The sequence below is a fragment of the Dendrobates tinctorius genome, unplaced genomic scaffold, assembly GCF_039654945.1.
Source record: "Dendrobates tinctorius isolate UK_male_01 unplaced genomic scaffold, ASM3965494v1 ptg000006l, whole genome shotgun sequence".
NCBI classification, from domain to species: domain Eukaryota; kingdom Metazoa; phylum Chordata; class Amphibia; order Anura; family Dendrobatidae; genus Dendrobates; species Dendrobates tinctorius.
The window spans coordinates 7,178,624-7,201,901 of record NW_027361674.1 but is presented as its reverse complement, the minus strand read 5'-3'; the positions used below and the strand labels follow the sequence as shown (position 1 = coordinate 7,201,901).

At 47.0% G+C, this 23,278-nt stretch overlaps 1 protein-coding gene across 3 annotated transcripts in view; it reads left to right on the top strand.

The window, feature by feature from the left end:
* AKT1 (AKT serine/threonine kinase 1) overlaps positions 1 to 23,278 on the top strand; it is a 135,359-nt gene that overhangs the window by 91,175 nt on the left and 20,906 nt on the right. For all 3 annotated transcript variants that reach the window (XM_073570455.1, XM_073570444.1, XM_073570464.1), the window contains one exon: positions 5,171 to 5,299. In XM_073570455.1, coding sequence (XP_073426556.1) covers positions 5,171 to 5,299 — 129 coding nt within the window. The remainder of the gene's footprint in view (positions 1 to 5,170; positions 5,300 to 23,278) is intronic.

Sequence of the window (23,278 nt, the reverse complement as noted above, 5' to 3'; positions counted from 1 at the left end):
TCAGGGTTTATGTTTGGTGGAGGCACCTCCACCTCCAAAAAGTCACCACAGTGACGCCAGTATTCCAGTAGGAGCGAGATTGGCACTCTTTTTCCAGGCCTGGGAAAAGATCTCCTCCAACACCTGGATTCTGAGCATCCTAAAAGAAGGCCTGAAAATCCCCTTTATTCGTCAGCCAAAATCCGTGGTCGTCATCACACCTATCAGGAAGATGACCGAAGAACAACTGGCCTTAGAAACAGAAATCCTGAGCCTGATAGACAAGCGGGTACTGTCCGAGGTGCCACGCTTACAGGAAGGAAAGGGGTTTTATTCACCCCTTTTCCTAATAAAAAAACCGGATCAGTCGTTCAGGACAATCATAAATCTCAGACGCCTCAATCTATGGATAAAGAACCCGACCTTCAAGATGGAATCAGTAACTACGGCAGTGAAGCTGCTACATCAAGATTGCTTCATGGCCGTAGTCGATTTAAAGGATGCGTATTACCACATCCCTATCCATCCAGATTACCAGAAATACCTGAGGGTAGCGCTTTATATTCAGGGCACACTAAGGCACTTTCAGTTCAGGGCTCTTCCGTTTGGCATATCCATAGCCCCGAGGGTCTTCACCAAGGTCATAGCGGAAGTGACAGCCTTTCTCCGGATTCACGATACGGTCATAATACCATACCTGGACGATTTTCTTATAGTGGGCAGTTCAGAGGACCACTGTACAGCACAGCTGACTCAGGTGATCAACACCTTGCAAGAGTTAGGGTGGATAGTCAATTTCAAAAAATCAAAATTACAACCCCTAAAGAAACAGACCTTCCTAGGATTTATACTGGACTCAGAAAGGCAAGAGTGTCTGCTCCCAGAGTCCAAGATAGAGAAGGTGCAAAATCTGGCCTTGGTGGGCCGAAACCAACCATGTATGACATTAAGAAAAGCAATGTCCCTGCTAGGTACCCTAACATCCTGTATTCCGGCGGTCAGGTGGGCTCAGTTTCACACCCGGCAACTCCAGGGGGAGATACTAAGAGCACAAAGATCGCTAAGAGGGCATTTGGAAGGAAAGCTGGAGCTTTCCTTAAAAACCAGAGACTCTCTCAACTGGTGGTTGAACGAGACAAATCTGACCTTAGGAATACCATGGGACAGACAAGCGACAGATATAATTTTAACAGATGCAAGCTCCTCGGGGTGGGGGGCACACCTAAGGGGCCTCATAGGTCAGGGTTCCTGGACACCTCAAGAAAGGAAGGCATCCTCCAACCTGAGAGAACTGTGGTCAGTGGGCAAGGCCCTAAACCACTTCATTCCGCTACTCCAGGGTCGAGATGTACGCATCATGTCAGACAACAAGGTAGCAGTGGCATACATCAACCACCAAGGAGGGACAAGATCACACTCCTTAATGGAAGCAGCAACAGACATTCTGAGCAGTGCAGAGGATCACCTACACTCCGTGACAGCCCTACACATAAAAGGGGCAGAAAACATAGAGGCAGATTTCCTGAGTCGCAATACCCTGAGGCAAGGAGAATGGGCGCTAAACCGATCCATTTTTCAAAAGTTAATTCAGCTTTGGGGGGAACCGGTGATAGACCTCTTTGCAAACAAGCACAACAGGCAAACAGAAAGGTTCTGCTCTCTAAACCCAAGGGAAAACCCATGGGCAGTGGACTCATTGCACATCCAGTGGAACTTCAGACTGGCTTACGCGTTCCCCCCAGTAGCTCTGATTCCGACTGTGGTAAGAAAAATCAGAAACGATCAAGCCAGGGTGATTCTAATAGCTCCATTTTGGCCAAAAAGGCCCTGGTTCGCTCTGCTACGGAAGATGTCCCTCTCCGATCCTTGGGTTCTGCCAGAAATCCCGGACCTACTAGTTCAGGGTCCAATATTGCACGCTCAGGTCAAAGGATTCCATCTGACGGCGTGGAATTTGAAAGGTCGCTTTTAATAGATAGGGGGTTCTCCCCTGGGCTGGTGGCCACTCTGCTAAAAAGCAGGAAACCGGTGACTACTAACATCTACGGCAGAACATGGGATAAGTTCCTACAGTTCTTGGGTAAGCCGTTAGGGAAAGAACCCCCGATTAGTGACATCCTAGAGTTCTTACAATCTGGGTTGCAGATGGGGTTAGCAGTAAACACACTTAAGGTTCAGGTGTCGGCACTAGGGGCGCTCTACAATTGCAAACTGGCATCAGATAGGTGGATAGCCAGATTTATTAAATCCTGCCATAGAGCTAGGCCTATTCCAATACCTAGAATAGCCCCCTGGGATTTAAACCTGGTGTTAGAAGCCCTTACAAAAGAACCGTATGAGCCATTACATCAGCTACCCCTAAAGTTTTTGACCCTAAAAACGATCCTGTTAGTAGCCCTCACATCAGCCCGCAGGATAAGCGACTTACAGGCTCTCTCAGTAAATCCTCCTTATACGCAAGTCTTTCAGGATAGGGTAGTGTTAAGAACAGACCCCAGTTATCTGCCCAAGGTAGTGTCAGATTTCCATCGGGGTCAGGAAATTGTTCTTCCATCCTTTTGCGAAAATCCAAAAAATCTGGGGGAGGAAAAATTCCATAGTCTGGATGTTAAAAGAGCTCTTGTAGAATATATATCTGCCACTAGCCAGTGGAGGAGGTCACAGTCCCTATTCGTAGCTTTTCAGGGTGCCAGGAAAGGCTATGGGGTTTCAAAAGGGACTATTGCTAGATGGATCAGGGAAGCCATTAGTGTAGCCTATTCAGCTAGTGGTATCCCGATTCCTGACGGCATCAAGGCTCATTCCACCAGAGCCGTGGCGACCTCCTGGGCTGAAAAGGCAGAGGTATCAATCGAACAAATTTGTAAGGCCGCTACCTGGGCCTCACCTTCAACCTTCTTTAAGCACTATAGATTAAATCTATCCTCCTCTGCTGACTTAACCTTTGGTAGAAGGGTGCTGCAAGCGGTGGTCCCTCCCTAAGGTGTTTCGAAGTCTCCAAAAATCTCTCAGGTGGTGCTGTCATGGGTGAAGGGAAAACCACCATGGTTACTTACCGGTAGCCGGTTTTTCCGGAACCCATGACAGCACCCGTACATTCCCCCCCTTTTTCACTGTATGGTGTGCACAATTAGTAGGGTGTTTTGAGTGTTGTGGTGTTGGATTAAACATGTAACTAACCGGGAAGTCCTCTCAATGCTCTGTAACCCAACTGAAGCGGGGGAGAGGTGCCGCCCCTTATGTCTCAGTAGGTTCCTGTCCTGGCGGGGCGGATCCCTCTCTCAGGTGGTGCTGTCATGGGTTCCGGAAAAACCGGCTACCGGTAAGTAACCATGGTGGTTTTTCTGTCATCGCTCCTCAACGGATGGTATACCCCAGCATGATGCCAATAAGAACATCAACTCGCCTTGCAAAAAAAAAAAAACCCTCACACAGCTCTATCATCGGAAAATAAGTGTCATAGACACTATTTTTTTTTTTTTTTTTTTTTTTTACAAAGTTTTAATATTTTTTTTAGCCACTTTAAAAATTTAAACTCTCAAACTACTAAAAAAAAAAAAAAAAAATCGTAAAAAAGCAAAAATATTTTTTTTTCTCTTCAATGTACGCTATTTGATAAAGTGAATGCAGTCATTCAAAACAAAGCTGTCATAATGATGTCAGTGGGGAAAAAAAAAAAGTTATGGTTCTTGGAAGAGCAGAAAAAAATAAAAAAAAGCTCCGATGTATTAAAAAATAAATAAATAATTAAAAAATAAATATATAATATATTAGCATTCATTTGTGAAGGGGGTACTTGATATTCCTGATCATTTATTTCAATCAAGTAGTCGGCTGGTGGCCAGACCTGTGCAATCTCGCTCTTATTATGGGCTGTCAATATTCCCCTTTAAGTAATGGAAGGTTAAGGAGCACTAAACCTTAGACACCGCACGCTTCTAAGCTGCTGGGGTTAAGACGCGCTGCTAATATTATTTACTTATGTACAGTTTGTTTCTGGAGCCTCTGGAACTGGAGGGAAGGTTGTGACCTTGGGGGCAGGATTTTCAGGATTTCCTGTTAATCCCATAGACGTACACTTCTAGTCAGCTGGTCGTCAATACTTATATATAGCTGCTAACAGAGAGCAATAGACTGTATATAACAGCAGAGAGATATCCGTTTAGGTTTACCAGATGATTTGATGCAGAATTTGGAATCTGAAAATTTGCTTGGTTTTAGAGGGTTTTTTCCCCATCTCAATAAATCGATATTGTCAAAGCTTGTCAATGCAAACAATTTTGTAATTTACAGCTTGTTAAAATTTTCAGCCGTTCTTGAGATAGTAACACTTTTTTGTTTCCAGCTCGTTGCCTTGGAGACCAACCACCTCTGCCAGACTGCAGAGCATGCGCAGTGCTTACCAGCTCCTTTTGTGTTGATCATGAAACCACTTTTCTTTTTTTTCAAGCTGGCCAAGAGTGCTGGAGGGCACTACTAACCTTTTTTATCCCGGTCAGCTTCAGTGCAGAGCTAACCAGCAAGAGGTCAGTGGTGGTCGGTCCCTAAGGCAATGAGCGGTACACAAAAGGAAAATGGTAATATCTCATGAACGGCTGCAAATTTTAATAAGCAGTAAATTGCAAAAGTGCTTGTTTTAACAAGCGCTATCTGACAATATCCATCTCTGAAAATGGGAATAACCCCCTTTAAGCCCTGATTTGTGCACTATAGCCCTACATACAACACATGGTTTGTAGTGCATGTTACACCCTAGGAGAGTAAGTCCCTGCATCTGTGTGTCTGACCTTTTCTTCGTGGCTGCCTTGGCTTTACACCCAGTGCTGGATGCCAATATTTAGTGCTGTGCGGCCCGAGTGTTTACAGAACTGAATAAGGTAAAAATTTATCTGGAATGAGGATCTGGTGGAACGGCTCCGCTTACCTGCCGACAGTATAAATACACCCCTCCGCCATCGCTGCTCCGCGTCACATTGTCCAGGCTGAGAACTGGTGTTCTTGTGTGTTGGAAACTTTTGCACTCGGTGCCTGGGTGATCTAAGGTGACGGACAGATGTGCGAAGGATGGGGAGAACATCTGTCTGCGCAAGTATTAGTGGCTGTATGGGTATTTTTTATTTATTATTAATAATAGAAATGCAGTAATGATAAATATTTGCAGAAATTCAAGTTATTATTCTTTTCCCCATAGTTGGAAAATCTTATGCTGGACAAAGATGGACACATAAAAATAACAGATTTTGGCCTGTGCAAAGAAGGTATAAAGGACGGGGCGACGATGAAGACGTTCTGCGGCACGCCGGAATACCTTGCCCCTGAAGTACGTCTATTTCATTATTATTTGTACGTTCGGCCGACTCCTCCAATGTGACCTACTCACACAGCAGGAACAATGTTCTGTAAAGTCGCGGAGTTTTACAAATCTGTAGAACTCGCACTGCAATAATCCTTGGTCTTCTGTATTCTGCATTATAATCCACTTTTTGTGCTGAATTATCAGATTTTTTTTTTTTAAATTGTCGGATGTTCATAATCTCATCGTCAGCCCTTAAATTAGAAAAAAAAAAAATAAAATAAAATCAGATTTACTTTTTTAGTAATTTTTCTAATGTTGCTTTTTCAATACTCCATATCACTGTCTATGTAAAAAAAAATATGAATGTACACTATCATTCAAAAGTTTGTGGTCACCCAGACAATTTTGTGTTTTCCATGAAAACTCATACTTTTATTAATCAAATGAGTTGCCAAAAGAATTTAAAATCTAGTCCAGACATTGACAAGGTTAAAAAAAAAAGATTTTTATCTGAAATAATAATTTTCATCTTCAAACTTTGCTTTCACCAAAGAATGCTCCCTTTGCAGCAATTCCAGCATTGCAGACCTTTGGCATTCTAGCAGTTAATCTGCTGAGGGAATCTGGAGAAATTTCACCCCATGCTTCCAGAAGCCCCTCCCACTAGTTGGTTTGGCTTGATGGGCACTTTTTGTGTACGGTCAAGCTGCTCCCACAACAGCTCAATGGGGTTGGGATCTGGTGACTGCGCTGGCCACTCCATTACAGATAGAATACCAGCTGCCTGCTTCTTCCCTAAATAGTTCTTGCATAATTTGGAGGTGTGCTTTGGCTCATTGTCTGTTGTAGGATGAAACTGGCTTCAATCAAGCGCTGTCCACAGGGTATGGCATGGCATTGCAAAAAATGGAGTGATAGCCTTCCTTATTCAAAATCCCTTTTACCTTGTACAAATCTCCCAATTAACCAGCACCAAAGCAACCCCAGACCATCACACTACCTCCACCATGCTTGACAGATGGCGTCACTCACTCTTCCAGCATCTTTTCAGTTGTTCTGCCTGTGTGATCCAAACACCTCAAACTTGGATTCGTCTGTCCATAACACTTTTATCTAATTTTCTTCTGTCCAATGTCTGTGTTCTTTTGCCCATATTAATCTTTTCCTTTTATTAGTCAGTCTCAGATAGGGCTTTTTCTTTGCCACTCTGCCCTGAAGGCCAGCATCCCGGAGTCTCCTCTTCACTGTAGACATTGACACTGGCGTTTTGCGTGTACTATTTAATGAAGCTGCCAGTTGAGGACCTGGGAGGTGTCAATTTCTCAAACTACAGACTCTAATGTACTTGTTTTGTTGCTCAGTTGTGCAGCCACGCCTCCCACTTCTCTTTCTACTCTGGTTAGAGCCTGTTTGTGCTCTCCTCCGTAGGGAGTAGTACACACCGTTGTAGGAAATCTTCAGTATCTTGGCAATTTCTCACATGGAATTGCCTTCATTTCTGAGAACAAGAATAGACTGTTGTTTCACATGAAAGTTCTTTTTTATGGCCATTTTTAGAGTTTAATGACACCAACAAATGTAATACTCCAGATTCTCAACTAGCTCAAAGGAAGGTCAGGTTTATAGCTTCTCTAATCAGCCAAACTGTTTTCAGCTGTGCTAACATACTTGCACAAGGGTTTTCAAGGGTATTCTAACCATCCATTAGCCTTCTTACACAGTTAGCAAACACAAAGTACCATAAGAACACTAGAGTGATGGTTGTAGGAAATGGGCCTCTATACACCCATGAAGATATTGCATTACAAACCAGACGTTTGCAGCTAGAATTAGTCATTTACCACATTAACAATGTATAGATTGTTTCTCTGAATCATTTAATGTTGGCTTCATTGGAAAAAATTGTGCTTTTCTTTCAAAAATAAGGAAATTTCTAAGTGACCCTAAACTTTTGAACGGTAGTGTGTGTGTGTGTGTATATATTAAAACACATAAATATATATATATATATATATATATATATATATATATATATATATATGTGTGTGTATATATAAAAATATATAATCTCTTACAATGTTCACAGTGGTCACTAAGCCTAAAGTTAGAGTTGTACTTTCTGCTCTGGACTGATGACGTCTCATTGCAAATACAGGTAGAATTGCAGAAACCTCTATATACAGTGGACAACACAGGATCCACCATTCACAATAGGTGGTCACAGCTCACCTCCTCCTCCTGTACAAAGACTGATGACACCTCTATATACAGTAGATAACACTGGATCCACCATTCTCAATAGGCAATATCACAGCTCACCTCCTTCTGTACAATGACAGATAACACCTTTACATACAGTAGATAACACAGGATCCACCATTCACAATAGGTGGTGTCACAGCTCACCTCCTCCTGTACAATGACTGATAACACCTCTATATACAGAATTCCATCTCCTGACGTGTCATAGTGCTGCTTTACAAGACTGTCCTGATTATTTAGATTGGCTGCTATGTCTGAAATGGTGAATGATTGGAGATCTGTGTTCTTTCATGACAAAGATAGAATAACGATAAAAGGTAAAAAAATAAAGGTCATGGGGGAAAATAATTACCCCCCCCCCCATTTCCTCCTCCCTGTGTTCTGCTGGATGATTCCCCTTCATGCAGTGCCTTGTGACGGTATAACGAGGTATGGCAGATTTCTCACATGCTTTGTGCACTGTGGGTCCCGCTCTGGTGTTTATGCAGTTGCCGGGTGGTTGTGTTCTTTGGTTGTGGTGGTCATGGCTGGAATCTGTTGCTGCAGAGCTGGCGATCTGTCCGCTTTGATGTGTCCGTGACTATAGTGGGGACAGCTGTTGTGCCGTCTCTTGTACATTCCTAGGTACAGCTGTCAGAGCTGCTCCTTGTGGATTGATGGTCGGCTGTGTTTGGCACATGACTCTGCTGCATTAACACGTCTGCTGGGTATAGAGCCATGCGGTCACACAGGGCCCATATAGATCAGCCTCGCTGAGTCCGTAAATGGGGTAAGGGCCGAATGTTGGTTCATAGATTGTGTGACGTGCACTGAGGTAATCACGGCCAATTAACCCCGTTAGGACAGATATATATATCACACAAACTATGAACCAACAGTTGTCTCTTACTAAGTTCTGAATGCCTCCATGTTCTGTACCATATAATGTACTGAAAGGCAGGAGAAAAACTGGTAAGAAGAAATGGTGCAAAAAATGTTTTTTTCATAATTGTTTTTTGGGTTTCCTTTTTACGGCAGGATTTTTTTGATAACCCCTCTATATACAGTAGATAACACAGGATCCACCTCACAATAGGTGATGTCACAGCTCGCCTCCTCCTCCTGTACAATGACAGATAACACCTCTATATACAATAAATGAGTCTTTGTGAATGGTAGGTTCTGTGTTATATACTATATATAGAGGTTATCCGTAATTGTATAGGAGGAGGTGAGCTGTGACATCACATTTTGAATGTTAGATCCTATGCTATCTACTGTATATAGAGTATAGAGGCGTTATCCCATGTATGTGTGTGTATATACCGTAATTTTATTATAGTGGAGTGGAAAATGAAAACTGTAAATACATTTCACATAATGTGATTTGACCACTGTAATTCATTTTCTTGTGGCTCATTAGTCCACTCTGCTTTGATTTATGTGGGGAAAGTTGCACTTCAATGTTTAAGCTGGAGATTGTGGGTTCACATAACCTTATTCTACTATGAGATGAAAACTTTTGAGACTCTGGAGATTGACATACCCCATTTAAGTCTTTTAAACAGATATCCAACTAATAAAAGATATCTATTTATCATACAATGAATGTCACACCTCTGCCAAGATGGGGGAGGGTAGGAACTGGCATGGGATTAGTGGGGGTACCAATTTATCAAAGTTGCACTATACAAATATTCTACAAATATTGTTGAAGAAACTCTTTTAAATTAGCAAAATCCTGATATTACATTTGTCCATGTTCAGTTGGCAGACGCGAGCCGACATTTTGGTCTCTGAACTAAAGTAACCATCTGTATATGTGTGGGAATACCCGATTGCAGAATATTCCATGCTTCCACTTGACCTGCCCTATCTAGCATTTGGATATGGCCGACTGAGCCTGTGGTCGCACATCTGTCGGGTCTGGTTTATTGTGTCACTGCTTTTAAAAGGACAGAGCAGAATAGTGAAGGGAATGACTGATGGCAGAAAACAATGGCATTTTTGAGGGAAAATTGTTCCTCTGAAAGGAGTTCCCCGGAAATAGAAAACAATAAAGAGAGAAAATGCTGCAACTCCAAGATGGTTGAAAGTACTTGGTATAAGTGGTCTGCGCAGGCACCTGGAACCCCTTGCAGTTCTGGTTATGCTTCCACTTGGGGAACATATATATTTCTTGCAAAAAAAAAATTATATCTTTTTTTTATATGATATTGCATCTACTTTGGCTTAGGGCAGGAGACCATTTTCTTGGAGCCCCTCATTGTGGGAAGATTCTAGGAAGTGGGCATTTCCGCTTTTGTTACTATTCTGTGCTCCTCTAAGCTCGCGACCAGGTGAACCTCAGAATCTTTGACCGGTGCAAAGGATCTGGATTTGCCTGGCCGGGCAGCATGGTGGCTCAGTGGTTCATACTGTAATGTGTATTAGGGCAGTACGGTGGCTCAGTGGTTAGCACTGCTGTTTTGCAGCACTGGGGTCCTGGGTTCAAATCTCACCAAGGACAACATCTGCAAGGAGTTTGTATGTTCTCCCCATGATGCGTGGGTTTCCTCCGCGTTCTCCGATTTCTTCCCACACTCCAAAGACATACCAAAGTCTCAACCAGAAGCCATACAGAGAGGACAAGGAAGTTTTTGCCTTCACATCGAGCAATGCTGTTGTCGCCCAACAATCGGGCACTCTCAGTTGGCCGCTTGCTTTGCTTTTAAAGCTTGCTGCCTGGGTTAAGCCAGAATCCGTCATAGTTGGCTGATGCTGCAAACCCTAAAAATTCCCTTAAAAATGTATGTATGTATTTTTATTTTACATTAGTATCAACTAATGAGAAAAAAGGAATAAACCCGCTCGCCCCTTCAGTGTAGCACAGCCTGCATGGAAGCTCGTGATCCACGATTCAAACCAAGTTTAAGAACGCGCTCGTGTTCGAAACGTGTCTGGTATCCTGTGCATTTTTTTCACTATGTCCCCTCCTTTATTTTTTCTGCATGTCCAACCAAGAAAAAAATTTTTTGTTGCTATTATTATATTTTAACTTTGGAAATAAAGTCTCTATTTCCAATTTTAAATATACCTTGGAATTGTGGATTAGAAGACAGATCAATCCTTCCTTCTGTAACAACTAATGATCCCCCCCGCGATTTGTAGCTTTATTTCACGGAAATGGGGACTAGCTCGGTGCATGACTAGGGAAAATGCAAAGTTGGACTGGTAATAGTGGTTATATTGAGAAACCCCACATAAATAAGGAAATATTAAGCACCCAATGAACTCCTTCCAATGACTTTCTTTTATTTCCATCAGTCTGGTGCCATGAATATGTTTCTCTGTGTTTGTGCATTGCTCTTGCTCTATCCCTAATAAATGCGACTATAAACCAGGAGATCATGAACTCCTGAGCTTTCTGGTAAAGGATGAGGCTGGCTCCTGGCAGACCGGCAGCTGTGCTAGCCTTGTACATATATGGGGCAGCTGCAGCGCCAGCTGTCGTTTGCTGTGAATCATACGGCAATAGCTGCTGTAAATAGACCTTCGTGGAGTAACCTAATACCTGCCAGCTTTTGGCTTTCGCATCCTTACTGCGGGACTTTAGATCACTACCGGACCCTACCCCCCCCATCCTCCCTTCTCCACCTTAAAGTAAAGTTCAATGTGCCCTCTAAACAAAACCGGCATTACTGGGATCCTACGCATGAAATGAGATTTCCCCATTCATCACTTCAGGCTGTTTTAACTTTATCAAGGGATCCATTGAGATATATTGGTGATCGTGAAGTGCAATCTCCAACAGAAGGGGGCGATCGTTAGCGGCGTTTACTACAGTAATGTGAATTTAGCAGACATTAACAATCTTGTAATACAATTAGTAGCCTATTGGTAGAGACTGGCAGCATGGAATGAACACGCGGTGAGACGCGAAGAGTCGAAGGCAATATAGAAAATGTTCAAAGAGAAGTAGAGAAGAAAAGCTGCTTACAAAAAGGAGACTGTCATTTGTCTACAGTACATGTTTAATAAAATTGGTTTCATTCACCAAAAAAGCAGCAAAATTTCAAGGATTTGTTTTTTTGTACTTATTGCTTTCTATGGTGAAAAAAAAACCTTCCAAAAAAGCTGAAAGACTTAATTTGCTGCAATTTTCAAAAAAGCTGCAGTTTTCCAATTCGGTCTAGTAAAACATGGATTTTTGTGATAAACTCACCGTAAAATCCTTTTCTCCGAGACGCTCATTGGGGGACACAGATACTGTGGGTGTATGCTTCTGCCGCTAGGAGGCTGACACTAAGTGAAAAAAAGAAGTTAGCTCCTCCGCCGTATACACCCTCGCCTCCATTGCGGGCGGAACTCAGTTTGGTGCCAAAGCAGTAGGAGGACAACAAAATCAGCCTTAATACAGATACATGTCCAAAAAAACACCACCCTTATATCAAATAAGTAAATGCATATTAATTAAATAAAACAAGAGCCAACTGGCTAATAGGGTGGGTGCTGTGTCCCCCCAATGAGCGTCTCGGAGAAAAGGATTTTACGGTGAGTTTCACAAAAATACATTTCTCCTTCGCCTCATTGGGGGACACAGATACTGTGTGACGTCCTAAAGCAGTCCCTGGGTGGGAGATTGACTCACCGATCCAAGCTACATGCATCTCTTGTTTAAAGGTGCGCCACCGCTGCTTGGAGAATCCTTCTACCCAGGCTCGCATCCGCCGAGGCCTGAGGGTGGATATTATAATGTTTGGTAAATGTGTGCAGGCTTGACCAGGTTGCTGCCTTGCAAACCTGTTCCGTCGAAGCCTGGTGCCAAAGCGCCCAAGAGGCGCCCACTGCCCGAGTACAGTGCGCTCTGATCCCTGCTGGAATCGGCGCGCCTCTGTGGTAGGACTCCTGAATAGTCAAACGAATCCATCTGGCTATGGTCGATTTTGAGGCAGCGAGTCCCTTCCTGCACCCTTTGGGGAGCACGAACAGCGCGTCCGTCTGACGAAAGGGCGCCGTCCTCGACACGTACCTCCGGAGGGCTCTTACCAGGTCTAATGTGTGAAAAGCCTTTTCCACACGGTGCACCGGTGCTGGACAAAAAGAAGGCAAAACAACATCTTCATTAATGTGAAAAGTGGACACGACCTTCAGCAGAAAAGGAGGGGCTGGTCTGAGCACCACCTTATCCCTATGGAAAGTGAGGAACGGAGCTCGGCAGGATAGGGCCGGGCCGCCAGCTCTGAAACCCGCCTGATAGAAGTGATGGCCACAAGGAACACCACTTTCCAGGAAAGGTACCTCAAAGAGACATCCTGAAGTGGTTCAAATGGAGATTCCTGCAGAACACTTAGGACCAGGTTAAGGTCCCAGGCGTCCATAGGCGCCTTATAGGGAGGTACCAAATGGGAGACTCCCTGGATGAAAGTCTTCACCTGCTAATTGGTAGCAATTCTGCGCTGGAACAGTACAGATAAGGCCGATATTTGTCTCCTGAAGGAACTTGGGGTCAAGCCCGAGTCTAGGCCCGACTGGAGAAAGGCCAAGATGTTAGGAATTGAGAATTTTAGCGGAGAAACACTCAGGCCTCGGCACCAAGCAGAGAACACCTTCCAGGTGTGGTGGTAAATTCGTGCTGAAGCAGGCTTCCGGGCGCTAACCATTGTAGCGACCACCCTGCTCCCAAACCCTGCCTGGGTTAGAATCCAAGCTTCAACGGCCATGCCATCAAACACAGGGACCCTGAGATCGGGTGACAAATCGGCCCTTGAGAAAGCAGATCTGGGCGCTCTGGCAGCCGCCAAGGAATGTCGGCGACTAGCCGCATTAGATCTGCGTACCACGCTCGACGGGGCCAGCAGAATCGCCGGAACCCCTTCTGTCTTGATCCTCTTGATGACTCTCGGGAGTAGTGGCAGCGGGGGAAATAGATATGGGAGGCGGAACTGGTTCCATGGCAGAATCAACGCATCCACCGCAATTGCATGTGGGTCCCTGGCCCGAGCGACATATGTAGGCACCTTGGCGTTCACTCTGGACGCCATCCGTTCCACATCCGGAGTTCCCCACAGCTGACAAATCTGCTGGAAGACCTCGGGATGTAGTGACCACTCTCCGGACGCAAGACCCTGCCGGCTGAGAAAGTCTGCCGCCCAGTGTTCCGCGCCCAGGATGTGGACTGCCGAAATTACCGAGTGGTTTGCCTCGGCCCACTGAAGAACGTGCCCCACCTCGCGCATAGTTGCTCTGCTGCAGGTGCCCTCTTGGTGATTTATGTAAGCCACCGCCGTGGCGTTGTCCGATTGGATCCGGACAGGGCGGCCTGCTAAGAAGTGATGAAACTGCTGCAGAGCCAGCCGAACTGCTCGTATCTCCAATAAGTTGATCGGGAGGCGTGCCTCCTGTGGCGAATACTGTCCCTAGGTCGTGTGGTGGCGAAACACCGCTCCCCAGCCGAGGAGACTGGCGGCGGTTGTTATCACCAACCAATGGTCTGGGGGGAAGGGTTCCCCTGGGTCAGAGAAGAACTGGTTATCCACCAACCGAGCGACTGCCTGACTTGAGAGGACAGTCTACACCGCCGATCGAGCGTGAAAGGATTCTTGTCCCAGGCTGACGAGAGCGTGCTGCAGGGGGCGAAAATGGAACTGAGCCAACAGTATCGCTGCCACCATTCTTCCTAGAATTCTCATCCCGAAACGAATGGTATGATTGACTGGTTGGTGATGAGTCCGAACTACCTGCCGGAGCGCTAGGGCTTTTTCCTGAGGGAGAATTACCAACCCTCTGCAAGTGTCAAAGATCATTCCTAAGAAGGAAATCCTCTGAGCTGGCACGAGGGATGACTTCTTCGCATTGACCAACCACCCTAAGCGGGCAAGAGTATCTAGTGTGATGTTGACATTTTCCTCGCATGCCCGTATTGAAGGGCCCTTGATCAATAGGTCCGTACCTCTCCCTTGCTTCAGTTGGGTTTCCTGTCCTGACAGGGACCCGTGTACTGAAGAACACGTACCTGCCCCTCTCTCTTGCCAGCATGGAAGAACAGGCAGGGTCCTGGGCGCTGTGCGTCGGGAAGGGGAAGCACCGTCCGCAGGTCCCCCGAGGGGCTCAGAGTCCGAGCGGGCGCAGAAGCAGCACGGCCTGGGGCTTGGTCGTGGCTGCCGCGCCGCCCTCTCCCCTCTGCCGCATCCAGGAGCAGCACAGCAGCGTCAGGGAGCGGCCACTTCCGGGTCACACCCCTCTGACGTCGCACGCAGGGCACGATGGAAAGGGGTGTGCCCGCGTGACGTCGGGAGGCGGTGCTGGTATCCAAGATGGCGGCGCCCATAGGAAAAACGCCGGCCGGCAAAAGAAGATCCTGGCGGCATGGCAGGGGGGCTGTGGGGGTAACCGGAGGAGGCGGAGAGTGCAGTGGATCCCCCTTACATAAGGGGGATGACCACAGAAGACGCACTCATACCCAAGGCTTCACAATGGAAGTGGGGCAAGATGAGCAGCAGCAGTACCAGCAGCGTCAGCAGCAGCAAGAGCTCTCGCCAGATGCCAGGCCGAGTCGCCAGCATACCAGGAGCAGCCGCTCGATTGGTGGGAGCGGCAGTCGTAAACACGACCGGCATGACTGAGACGTCCAGAAGAAATGTCAAGAGTGCATCTGAGGAGCCTCTGAGATCGGTACCCCTGATTGACAGCGGTGGTGAGTAATCTACGTGAATATCACCCTTATAGTAACGGAGTTCCATTTTCTCTGTTTGATCACTAGGGGTCGAGGAAGACTAGCTGCAAAACCAAGAATAGGGAATGCGGCATATGCAAACACCCGCTGGCAGATCAGTGGCAGAAAGACCTCTGCGCTGACTGTATAAATAAAACTATACAGGAGGAAACCCCTGATTTGGTGACTAGCCTTAAGGCATTAATACAACAGGAGGTGAAAGGTTCCCTAAAGGCAGCCCTTAAAGAGGATAAAAGAAGCCGTAGAAGGGATTCTGATTGAGGCCTCGCCAGGGCAGAAGGGGCGGGAAAGATCCTTGTCCCCCTCCACCTCCTCTTCCTCTACTCAGTCCTCAGAATCCTCCTGGGACAGCGATTATAGGCGGCTGTCCATGTTTCCCTACAGAGGACGTGGAAAATCTGGTCAAAGCTATCAGGGCTACAATGGGCCTTAAAGAGGAAAAGACTCCTAAATCATTGGAGGATGTGATGTTTGGAGGACTGGAGGAATGGAAAAAAGTACCTTCCCTGTAAATGATAAGATAAAAGCCCTAATTGACAGGGAATGAAAAAAACCTGAGAGGTCAGGGGGCTTACCTTCTACATCTAAAAGAAGGTACCCATTTGAGCTAAAGGATTCTGAGACCTGGGAAAAAGTTCCAAAAATTGATGGAGCCGTAGCCAAATCTTCAAAAAAGGTATCTCTACCATTAGAGGACTCTGGCATGTTGAAAGACCCGCTTGATAAAAAAGCAGACTGTTTCCTAAAGCATATCTGGGAAGCTTCGGCAGATGGATTAAAACCAGTGATAGCTGTTACCTGTACCGCTCGTGCCCTCATGGTCTGGCTACAACAAATAGAAGACCAGATCAAGGATAGAGTTCCTAGGGACGAAATTCTGTCTAATCTGACACTGGTACATGGAGCATTGGCTTTCCTAGCGGATTCCTCTGCAGATTCCGCAAGATTGACAGCTAGAGCAGCAAGCCTGTCGAATGCGGCAAGACGAGCCCTGTGGCTTAAAGGGTGTCCCGGAGATTTACCATCAAAACATAGGTTGTGTTCCATTCCATGTGATGGCCAATTCCTCTTCGGAAAAAAACTAGAAGAAATTTTGGAACATGCGGGGGATTGGAAGAAAAGCTTTCCCCGATTTCCAGGAGAACCTAAAAAGTAGCCCTTTCGGAGGAGATTTAACAGGGGTCGTCCCCCGGGAGACAGGAAAAACTGAGACTTTAAAGAAAGGAGAGGAACGGGCTATATGTTTAAAGGGCCCTCCACTTCCTCCAAAAAATCTCCCCAATGACATTGGGCTGGAGGTAGGGGGAAGGCTTTCTCTCTTCCTTTACGCCTGGGCAAATATCTCCCCCAGTACATGGGTCCTAAACATAATAAAGGACGGTTTAAAAATAAAATTCATCCATCCGCCCAGGCATACCTTTTTTAATGACAACCCGAAGGAAAGCCCAAGAGCAACAGCTGGCCCTGGAGACGGAAGTCTTGGGACTAGTGCAAAAACAAGTCTTACAGGAAGTCCCAGTGCAAGAAGAAGGAAGGGGGTTCTACTCCCTCCTCTTCTTAATACAAAAACCAGACGGCTCTTGGAGAACCATAGTCAACCTGAGGAGACTCAATCAGTGGGTAGACAATTGCTCCTTCAAAATGGAGTCAATCAACACGGCCACAAAGATCCTGTTCCAGCATTGCCTCATGGCAGTGATAGACTTAAAAGATGCCTACTATCACATCCCAATTCATCGGGATCATCGAAAATACTTGAGAGTAGCGCTCTATGTTCAAGGACAGGTGAAACACTACCAATACGCAGCCCTTCCGTTTGGCTTGTCTACAGCCCCCAGACTGTTCACCAAAGTGATGGCCGAAGTAATGTCTTTTCTTCGTTCCCGGGACATAGCGATCGTCCCATACCTAGACGACTTTCTTGTAATAGGGAGGTCGGAGACCCACTGCGCACACCAAGTGAAGGAAGTGATAGCAACTCTAGTAGGACTAGGATGGATAATAAACATCCCCAAGTCAAGGTTAACCCCAGTAAAAGAGCAATCCTTCCTAGGCTTGATATTGGACTCCGAGCTACAACGCTGCCTCCTTCCAGAGAACAAAGTGACCAAGATAAGGGGCCTAGCTCGCACAGCAATACAAAGACCAGCTATGACACTGAGGAATGCAATGTCCCTTTTAGGCTCGTTGACATCATGCATACCCGCGGTAGCGTGGGCGCAGTACCACTTAAGACAACTACAGTGGGAAGTTCTGTCAGCACAGAAACAATTAAGAGGGCATTTATAGGGCAAACTGTCTCTCCGTGGCTGTAAGAGATTCCCTGCTCTGGTGGACTGTAGAAAAGAATCTAACAGCCGGTGTTCCGTGGCAAAAAACAGTTGAGGACATCATTACAACCGACGTCAGTGCCACAGGATGGGGAGCACACCTGAGATCCCACTCAATACAGGGGACCTGGTCTTCGCTAGAAAAGGATCAGGGTTCAAATCTAAAAGAACTATGGGCAGTAGAAAAAGCCGTGAAACATTTCCTTCCCTTACTTCGGGGCCGCCACACCCGAGTCATGACGGACAATCAGGCAGTAGTAGCCTACATCAATCACCAGGGGGGACGAGATCTCGGGGCCTCATGCAAATATCGGATCTACTTTTCCAGCTGGCAGAACAACATCTGTTATCCATCACAGCACTGCATATAAAGGGGGTAGAAAATACACAGGCAGACTTCCTGAGTCACAGGCACCTAAGACAAGGGGAATGGTCCCTAAACCCCCAAGTCTTCCAACAAATAGTTCAGGCCTGGGGCAAACCAGAAATAGATTTGTTCGCTACCGCACACAACAGGAAGGTCAGGAAGTTCTGCTCACTGAATCCAAAGGAGAACCCCTTCGCAGTAGATGCCCTACAAATACCCTGGAAGTTCATCCTGGCCTATGCATTTCCCCTGATAACAATGATCCCAGTAGTGGTCAGGAAAATCGGGGACGATCGAGCGAGAATAATTCTTATAGCTCTGTTTTGGCCGAGGAGACTTTAGTTCTCCCTTCTGAGACTCATGTCAGTGACAGATCCATGAATATTACCGGAGATTCCAGACCTGCTTTCCCAGGGACCAGTGGTCCACTCTCAAGTGAAGGCCTTCCATCTAGCAGCCTGGAATTTGAGAGGGTGCTACTGAGTCACCAGGGATTCTCTCCAGGGTTAGTCTCCACCCTGTTGAAAAGCAGGAAACCTATAACATCCCAAATCTACGGTAGAACATGGAAAAAGTTCCTAGACTTCCTGGGGGAACCCTTGGGAGATGTAGCTCCAGTGGGACCTATCCTAGAATTCCTACAGTCGGGGCTGCAACTTGGGTTAGCCACTAACACACTCAAAGTCCAAGTCTCAGCTTTGGAGGCCCTATATAACTGCAACTTAGCAGCCAATAGGTGGGTGTCCAGGTTCATAAAGTCCTGTGGCAGGACAAGGCCGGTCATTATCCCAAAGATACCACCCTGGGACCTCAACATAGTCTTAGAAGCCTTAACCAAAGATCCCTTTGAACCACTACTAGAGCTGTCACCAAAGCTACTTACACTTAAAACTGTGTTACTGGTAGCCTTAACATCAGCCCGGAGAGTGAGCGACCTACAAGCTCTATCTATATGCCCTCCATATACGCAGATCTTGGATGACCGAGTGGTTCTAAGACCAGACCCGGCCTACCTCCCCAAGGTAGTCCAAAAGTTTCATAGGACTCAGGAGATCTCCTTGCCATCTTTCTGTAACAATCCTAGAAACCCTGGGGAGCAAAAGTTCCATACATTAGATGTAAGAAGAGCCATATTACAGTATATGTCAATAACTAGTCAGTGGAGGAAAGATCAGACCCTTTTTGTAGCCTTTCAGGGAAGTAGAAAAGGGTACGGGGTAGCTAAGAGTACCATTGCCAGATGGATCAGGGAGTTATCCTACTCTGCAAGTGGCGCTCCGGTTCCAGAAGGCATCAAGGCTCACTCCACCAGAGCCGTGGCTACCTCCTGGGCAGAGAAGACTGAGGTATCGATTGAACAAATTTGTAAAGCCGCTACTTGGTCCTCACCTTCAACCTTTTTTAAACACTACCGACTTGATCTATCTTCCTCTACTGACCTAAGCTTTGTATATGTGTGTCTTTGATATATGTTTCACTTATTTTCCCTCTTAGTCTATGTGGGACCTCTTCTTTACTCATCAACTGGATTTATCTGTTCCATTATGTGTGGCGATCCCACTGGCCCTAATCTCAATATCTACATTGGATGTTCATCAATTCCAGACATCGGTGTCTATGGACGATTCTGAGACGCTTTAATTTGAAGAGAGCAACATGTATTGTGATATTCTGAATTTTTGAGTATTCTCCATTTGTAGTTGCTTTTTTACATCTTTGTTTATTTTTGACCTATGCCCAGTGTTCCTTGTTTCATATGATGTATATTTACATCCATTGGTGTCAGTGGTTGTGCGCATGCCCACTGTCCCTGCTTGTGGCCGACATGTGGAGGAGTGTCTTTTTGCCTTCCTCCGGGCTTCCGGGGATTTCTCCTCCCCTGCTGCCCGGGGCAACGTATGATGCTTTCTCTGCATTGTCTGCCCTTCGGGTGGACAGTGCGCATGGGCCGCGCCAAACCGCTCTGATTGGCCGATTGGAAACCATGTGACCTGTCACATGGGCTTAAGAAGGTCCTGTGCGCACTCCCCGGTATACTTCCCTTGAGAAAGCGTGCTTGTAGTCACGCGAAACGCGCGTCAAGGGCGTTTTCCTTACCTGGTCCTGGGCTCACTCAGCCTCCACGTATATCTGGTAAGATATCTCCTTAACTGGCCACGCTAAATTTACCTATGCACATTAGGTGGTTACAATGGACTGATAATGTGGCGCATTGATCCCCAATTGGGGGGGATGGGGAATTAGCAGACATTGGTTATCTATATAGATGTGGCTATTCTCTATATATATTGTTATATTACTTGATATCCTGTGGCTGGGTGCTCTTCCCGGGTTATTTTGTTCTTTCATCCTGTGGTGTCATTTTAATCTCTGTATTTTTGTACTGAATGATATATATGTTAACCAATAAAGACGTATTTTTACTATATTCACCTAGTTACTCAATCTTTCTCTTTGCATGTATGACCTAAGCTTTGGTAGAAGGGTGCTGCAAGCGGTGGACCCTCCCTAAGGTGTCTTATTCTACAAAAGTCTTGTGTGCCATCATGGGAGACGAGAAAACTCCATGGTTACTTACCGGTAACCGGTTTTTCCGGAGCCCATGACGGCACCTGTATATCCCCCCCCTTTTCACTCCTTTGGTGTGCACTATAGTTTGGGTGCTTCTTTAGTTAGAAATAATGTGGTGATATAGTTTTACCATGTGTACTAACCCGGGGAGGCCTCTCATGCTCTGTAAACCAACTGAAGCGAGGGAAAGGTACCGCCCCTTTATCTTCAGTAGGGTTCCTGTCCTGACTGGGCGGATCCCCTCTCTCGTGTGTCGTCATGGGCTCCGGAAAAACCGGCTACCGGTAAGTAACCTTGGTGTTTCCTCCTGTGGAGTCAGAGATGAGTTGATCCAACTTCTCTCCGAAAAGACGGCCACACTGATAAGGCAGAGAAGTCAAGGACTTCTTGGAAGTAGAATTGGCCGGCCATGTCCTTAACCATAGAGCTCTTCTGATAGAAACTGCGTTAGCGGCAGCAAGTGCCGAGCAATTGCCCGCATCCAAAGATGCATTGATTACGTAGTCTCCTGCCATCGCCATCTGACTCGCAATCTCCGATATCTCTGCAGGTAGATTTTGCTCCTGCGCGACCTTGTTTAACGATTCTGACCATGAGATCATAGCCTTGGCTACCCAAGTTGCTGCGAACGAGGGAGCGAGTGCTGACCCTGACGCTTCATATACTGAGCGAGGTAAGCTCTCTATGAGGCGATCCATGGGATCCTTAATGGAGGAAACACTAGGTACGGATAACAGGGTTTTAGTGGCTAGGCGCAAAACCGGTGGATCCACTATCGGAGATTCCGTCCGATTTTTACGGAGGTCCGGGGCAAATGGATACCTTGTTTCGAGTGCCTTTTGGCCCGAGAAACGCCTGTCTGGCTGTTCTCTGTGTCGCTGCACTATGTCCTCAAACTCGGGGTGAGAGGAAAAAATTCTGTGCGGCCGCTTTACTCGCTTAAATGCCACTTTATGCCCTGTCGCCGCTGCGGGATCTTCCTCAATCCCCAAGGTCAGATTGACGGCTTCTATGAAGCTGTCCACTGTTTCACGCGACCCTTGAGTGTCCAGGTCAAGGGACTCGTCTGAGTCAAAATCTGAGGTCTGCTCGCTATCAACCACTGGTGATGGGGAGCGAGAAGCAGAGCTTACAGATGCCAGGGCACCGGATGGACTGGGCGACACCGCGTGGATTCGTTTCCCCTGGGTTTGCCTGGAATGAGAGCGGCCCCTGCAGGCCGGAGGCTCGTGTGAGGTGGAGGTTCCCTCTAAGGTCGGCGAGCCATTGTCCCTGCCCCTTTCTGGGGCCTGAAGGGACTCTATTGCCCTCGTAAGCGACGCCATGGACTGTGACAGTGATGGGGCCCACTCCGGCACATTGGTCGCGGTCGCAGGGGAGGGCTCCTGAGCGCGTTCGGACTCGCAAGCTTCGCATAATTGCTTGCTCTGCGCCCGCGGAAACGCAGCCTGACGAGATGCATGCAGCGTAAAAAAAGTGTGCTCTTATTTTTTTCAGACATGCTGTATCTGTCCGCTGCTGGGGAGGGGGGGAAGGAGGTAGCACCTCGTTTTTCCTGTAGTGTGGCCTCTCGGGCAGCACTTACTCCAGTCCTGCGCCCCCACTCCTGGACGCCTCCACATCCAAAATCGCGCGCCACCAACTGTGGGGCGGGCTGCCAGCATATGAACCGCTCCAGGGGCGGTACTTCCGACTCTGCGGCCTAGCTGTGCTCCGAAGGCGGGGACTAAATTTATTCGCCGCCGCCCAGTGCGGGACGGGCCGCCGGAAGTGACGCGCGGCCTGGAGGCGGAACTTCCGGCCGCTGCCTAGCCTCCGGCTATAGCTGCGGCTTCAATTTTATCCCCTACCCGACGGGGAGGGGGCGCGCGGACTTCCATGGCTCCGAAAAATGGCGATGTTTACTGGCGCGGGCTGCTGCCACGCCGCCTGATGATGCCGCCACGCTCAGCCCTGAATGGCCGGTGGCCTCCCAGCTAAGGGCTCCAGCCCCGATCTTCGCAGGAGCCCTCCCAGTCCCTCTCCTCACCGACGATCCTCTTCGGCTTCCTGAACTCAGGTATGTGAGGGGGCCTCGAAAAAAATAGGACGGTGCAGGCACCCTAGCTCCGTCTAACCCCTTCAGGGGGTGAGAAGGACCGTCCGCCACCTTGCAGCACCGCAGTCTCAGCATTGGTGGAGCAGTGGGGGCCGCACGGACTAGTCTTGTGCCTCTGTACAGCCCATGGTTTCAATACCTAGGGGTGGTAAGGGCTAAGTCCGGCATTGTCTCCCACGACGCGGGAGAGGATACATGGAGGCGACACTCACACGTGCTCTCCCGTTGTTCGTTTGGGGAAATCGGACCCTTTCAATAGGATCTGTTGCCCCTGTCTAATCTTCATGGGGAAAAAGAAAAGAGCCTGGAGAAAAAAAACAGACGTGTGCCCCCATGGACACTAAGCAAAAAAACTGAATTCCGCTCGCAATGGGGGCGAGGGTGTATACGGCGGAGGAGGAGCTAACCTCTTTTTTTTCATTTAGTGTCAGCCTCCTAGCGGCAGAAGCATACACCCACAGTATCTGTGTCCCCCAATGACGCGAAGGAGAAAAAAACAAAAAACAAACCATAAAGCATGTGCATGAGATTCCTGAAATCTGAGAACTATAAAAAGCAGCTTTTAATTTGTGACCACTGCAGAAGATGTAGTATTGTATGGCTACGGATGGCTCAAGTGAGTACAAACAGGGGACCCCCTCTATGACATTAAAAAGACACAACCCACTAAAGACCTGTATCC